General features: G+C 43.6%; 1 protein-coding gene across 1 annotated transcript; it reads left to right on the top strand.

Annotated features, from left to right (window-relative positions):
• Nucleotides 1-988: 988 nt before the first annotated feature.
• On the top strand, nucleotides 989-2,713 carry LOC311130338 (small integral membrane protein 28-like; the record flags this gene model as incomplete). The annotated part of the gene is made up of 3 exons (XM_084163066.1): nucleotides 989-1,009; nucleotides 1,186-1,314; nucleotides 2,181-2,713. The coding sequence occupies 3 exons, from the start codon at nucleotides 989-991 to the stop codon at nucleotides 2,595-2,597; spliced, it is 567 nt and encodes a 188-aa protein (XP_084019192.1). The 3' UTR covers nucleotides 2,598-2,713.
• Between the last annotated feature and the right edge of the window lie 3,031 nt (nucleotides 2,714-5,744).

Here is a 5,744-nt window from a genome sequence, read left to right as displayed (position 1 = left end):
TATTGCTGATGAACAAAAGGAGTCTGCTCATACTGAACGTTGATCATAAGGTTTATTCAGATCACAAGCTTCCGCATGAGTGACAGGTGACATGACACCCGGAGAGTGACGCCTCAGAATGGCTGCTCGTTCTGCCCTCTCCTTCGTTTTCCCCCCTATTTATAAACAATGATGCTCCCTCTTCTGGCCAATCACCAGTCTCCCCTGTCCACAACACACTTCCTGTCTGTTGTATGCGGCGTTACACTAAAAACATTCCCTCTTGATACTAACATAAACAACATTCCATTTCTTCATGAAAAACATTTAACAAAGACATAATCTTAATACACTACAAACACAAAATGGCTCAAAGCGGATTAAAAGAAGGCTTTTGTGGCATGTGATACTGGGAGACGGACGCTTGTTCATGTTTCACGGATGTTACAGTTTTTTTGCCTCTGTAGCGTTGTATGTTAGCAATGGATCTCTATCCCTCTTCGGAGTCTGTTATGCGGATAGGGAGGGAGTCGTGCCGTTTGTTCCCCTTGTGCTCTAGCTGTTGATAGCTAGCCTCCAAAGAAAATAACAATGAACTGAATCAAACAGTTTTGTTTTAGGCTTTTACCCTGCTGATATTTTAAAGACACACCCGGGAACATTTTGTATTTGTTGAACAAACCTTTTGTTGAAACTAGACAAACATTTTGGGATCACCAGCTTCTTTGGGCAGTGGTGCATTGAGGCGACACAACAATGGGATTATCTTTGACCATTGACTGAGAATTGTTTTTAAAAGTTAATTTATCTCAGAGAATATAGTGGTGAGTTTTTGGACAGAGCGCATATTTGCGCGAAATTTGGATGACTTGACAATCTACCTGCCTAAATTTGTGGAGAAGACCATTGTGAGGACTCGCCGGGCAATCGCATGTGTCCAGTCTAGTTGGTCTGGTCTAGAACGGCTTTATCACTGGAACACGACCACACAAAGCCTGCTAGAAAAACGATGGCGAATGACTCGATGCAAGTAAGTGTCCCCTGTAGCTCAGTTGGTAGAGCATGGGGCTTGCATCGCCAGGGTTGTGGGTTCGTTTCCCACGGGGGGGCAGTATGAAAAATGTATGCACTCACTAACTGTAAGTCGCTCTGATTAAGCGCTTAGTAGTCGGACGTGTTTGTCTCGAGTTCTGCTACTCAGTTTAGCCGTTTGCATACAACGACACCACGGCAGCATGCGAACGCTGCTGGATAAAGTTTGGGCCAGCCGGCAGAGGGTCCATCGATTGGGTGACTAGGTCACCTTCTCCCCCCACGGTAGAGAGACAGTTACAGGTAAGGGATCATCAGCTTGTTGTTACTGAGTGAGTCTGATTCAGCAGTAGTCTTTACATGTAGACTACTGTGAGACCCAGAGATGTAACTTTTTGGTAGGCCCAGGAGGTAGGCAACCTGAGTCCTGGAGAGCTGCAGCAGTTTTTGAGTTGACTTTTTTGCTTTACACCTGGGAGGAGGTAGGTGGCATACTGGCTTAACAATCTAAAGAACAGACCGAAAATTATTCTGAACACTACTTTTTTAGGTGTATTATTTTTTATTTTATATTATCTTTTATTTTTCCTCACTGGAGGAGCGCTGTCCAAGGTACTTGGGCCAGCCTGTGGCTACACAGACTTCTGCAGGCTACACACTCTTGTTGTTGTTAGTTGAGTGCCTTAGCCTCTTGGAATAGTCTTGGATATCACGACTATGATGAGAGCTTGTGAGTGAAATTCATGTCAGGGAAATGGCAAAGGAAAGCTTTTCGGGACTTTCAGCAGAGCGGAGTGATGTTGACGGGTCTTTAGTCAGTCATCCAGATGAGGATCAGCGTTATCTGAGCACTGAAACCGATTGGTCGGGTGAATTTGGGACACTGATTGTGTCAACAGGGGAATAGAACACTCAGGCAATATCAAATGGCATAAGCTCTATTGAGCCTCTGTAGGATATCTTGATTTCACAACCATGTATGTTCAGTTTTGAGAAGATGGAAGAGGATCAACACTGATCCAGTGGAACATTGCCGTTTTGAGGCAAAACCCATTACTGATTTTCAGATTTCATATCTTTAACATAGTCCTGAATGTATTTTATGGGAATCTTTTTTCTGTCCTTTGAATGATGTGGTTTATTAACCCTTTCCTCTCCAAAACCACCAGGGCTACAACTGGAATGAGCTGAACCTCGACCAGGAGGGGAGGTCAGAGCTGCTCCTCTATGTGGTCCTCCCCGTCGCCTCCCTCCTCATTCTGGGCCTCCTGGTACTCCTGGCCTACTGGAGGTGCTCCTCTCCCAAGCTCAGCCTGGCCCAAATCATCGCCCTGGACCTCCAGGACGCCGAGAGCAGCGCTGAGTTCCTCTCCTCGCTCACCGGCCAACGCGAACGCCACACCAGCACCAGCTCTGACATGTCGGACAGTGTGTTCGTCATGGTCTACCTGCCGCCGCCCTACGAGGAGACGCTGACCAAGATCACACGCGCCGCCAGTCTGACCAGTCGGAAAGAGTCCATGACCATAGAGGACCTGGAGGCCTGGCTGTGTCCGGAGATCAAGTCCAGTGGACGCTACGTGTGACTGGGGAACACTGGGACTGTCTCTCAAATGGCACCCAATTCCCTATATAGCCCACATAGGGCTCTGGTTAAAAGTAGTGCACTTTGTAGGGAGTAGGGTATAACTAGCAAGCTCTTTAGAATAAGGGGTTTTCAGTGGACTAAGAAAAACATCAGACCTGAGTTAATCTTTTGTGGGTACCAGCTTTCTACACAGAGGAGTGTGCAATTGTATGAAAGCTGGAAGCTGGAAATTGCATTGACTGGCTGTACAGCATACAGTACATCTAGATTCTCTACAGAGGACATACGCTGACTATGTACAAACCGTAGGTCACAGTAGGCAAATAAAACTCTTTCAACGATACAAAAAAGAATATACAATTAATTTGCGTTGTTTTTATCTCCTAAATGAAACCCATTTTTACTTCCACACTACAACCCTCCTGTACCTGTGTTGTTTTACAGGTTGTTCCTTATTTGGAGACTTAAGAATGTCAATGTGCAAAGTACAAGAATGTTAGTCTTATATGTAATACTGTATGTTATTTGAATTTTATTGTAATTGTATTTATAGGTAAGAAGGTACAAAGACCTAGCCTGGGTACCATGCCTTTGACAGGAGTGGCAAGGGGTGGAATGTTAGCTAGACTGGTACCTGGACTTACAAAGACCTAGTCCAGGTTAATAATTCCCTTCATTCCTTGGAATCACATCATGAATGTACTCCTAAAAACCTCAGACCTGATACGTTTTATAGACTACATAACAGATATGCAGTATAATTTACAAGTAATATGTTTGTACAAAGTGTTATATTGTTTTAAATAAATAATAAGAAAAGCATGGTTAGCATGGTTATGATTGACAGAGTTCTGTCATCATCACTTATGCACTTTGGCTGCAAAGTTATAATCACATGCTGCCCCACTATGGTACATCTTGGTCATATCATGTAGACTATGTAGAGGTGAGCTCTCCTTTCCAAACGCATGCCTTACATTACAGCTATGGTCTTGCTGCGTTTCTGAGCAAGATTGTCAAGAAGTGTTAGAAATGTCCAGGGGTCCAACTAGATCTAGCAGCTACAGCATTTCATATTCTACTCTTTGTACCATTTATTCTTGTAAATGATCAGTTTCAGATAACTAGACTTCATGGAAGCGTTTTTATTTAAAGCGTATTTATTCACCAAATGTTAATTGTTGTTAATTAACCAATTAATTTGAATAGTCTACTGTCTACATTATCGCAGAAGCCCAAAATTCAAAACATAATGTATTTTCAGCAAAATAAATGTGTTTATCTAATCAAAAACCACATATTAAAACACAGAATTTCAGGCTACACCATAGAACAATAAAATGGATGGTTATTGGTTACATTGAGCATCAGGCTTCTCTATATGGAATATTTGTTTATATCATGTAAAAGTAAGAAAAGTCACAAAAGTCATGTCTTTAGAATATAAAAGTCATACAAAATACATAAAAATAAACTATAGCCTCTGGTAAGCTGTAAATACACATCCTGTAGCCCAAAATGGAAAATAAGACATGCTATTACATGTTGTCTGTTTGGGATCTGCGGTAGGCTTCGTTGTTATATCTGTCTCCGTGTAAATGTGTGTGCGTCCATACATTCGGTTTGTGTGGATGTCATTTCTAGTATCCGCGCCTGCGACAAACCTCCATCCACAATTCCAGTTTTTTTCTTACGGCCAAACAAACCCCAGAACCAGCCGCAACACTTCTCCTTCTCCTTCTCCTTTTTATTACTTTCCTCCTCCATCATTGCCATCCATCCCTTCATCCAGAAGGGTTCGGGTTCCTGTGAACAAACAGAGTTGGTGAGTCGAAACTACAGGCACCTTAATTGGGGAGGACGGGCTCATAGTAATGGCTGGAACGGAATCAATGGAATGGTATCGAACACATCAAACACATGGTTTCCATGTGTTTGATACCATTCCAGTGACTCCATTCCAGATATTGTTATTAGCCGCCCTCCCCTCAGCAGCCTCCTGTGGTGGAAACAAACCGCAGGAAGCCATCAGCATCAGCAACCTGGCAAAGATTAAGCTGCAGCTCAGTACAGGACAGACAACATTCAAATTGACTGATATTATCAATGAGACAACACAGAATACAGTGTAGCTTACATTCTCAAGGAGGAGTTCCTTCATTCTGTCAGCACTGGCTTTCTCAATGCAAAGCTCCAGCTTGGTCTTGTCTAGGGAAAATGGTGATAGGACAAGATAGGACATTTGAACGGAAGTGAAGAGTTCAAGTTGTTATTGTCCAACTGGTTAGCTGACTGTTACATGTAGCTGTTTACTCTACATCGGATATTGTTGTGAAGTTGTGAATGAAAGAACATTGTGGAATACAAGTAATTTACAAGAGACTAGGCCTGATTCTGAATGTAGCACACCAACAGTAACAGTGTTCTACCTGTATTATCTGGAGAGCTGGTCTCTCTCTTGACCGGGATGTTGATGCAGTATGGCCGGTCATCACCCTTGTTGGTGTCCTTGGCGAAGGTCAAGGTAGGCCTCAGTTGAGCCATGATCTCTCGGACCATGATATCGCAGACCAGCAGAGACCGTATGTCTGGGTATAGCTGGGCTTTAACCAATGGCCACTCATGGAAAGTCCTGAAGTACTTGCTCCTGATAGAGAGTGAGACGTCTTCTAAGAATGTGGCCATCTTGTCTGGCTCATCGTTGAGCTTCTTCAGAGTGCGTAAGAACAGTCTTTGGTATTGGTATTTCAGTGCCTCTTTCTGAACCTGGATATCTATGTGCTCTACCATATCATTGCAAAGTGGGACGTCTTCCCATGAACCGTACTGCTGCTTGATTGTGCATGAATCTGGGAAGACAGAGTCAAAGACTTTCCTGACAAGACTAACAGGAACAATATCAAGGTTTGTCACCTTTGGTTTGTTCCTCTCTGCCTCCTTCGGAGGCTGGTCTTGCACAGGCTTTCCACAGTCCTTTGTGGTTGACTCGAAAACATCAGTCTGTGGGAACTGCTTCAAAAAGGCAGCCTGACTGACGTCGAGAGCAAGAGGATTAACGGGGACTGTGTTGCTTGATGTTACAACCTCCTCATCGTCGTCCCCGACAAAGTATTTGGGGTCGATCCAGACTGCATCTTTGTTGGAG

The sequence above is a fragment of the Coregonus lavaretus genome (genome assembly GCF_964263955.1).
Source record: "Coregonus lavaretus genome assembly, chromosome: 6".
Classification (NCBI taxonomy): Eukaryota; Metazoa; Chordata; class Actinopteri; order Salmoniformes; family Salmonidae; genus Coregonus; species Coregonus lavaretus.
This window is presented reverse-complemented; position numbering and strand designations above follow the sequence as displayed.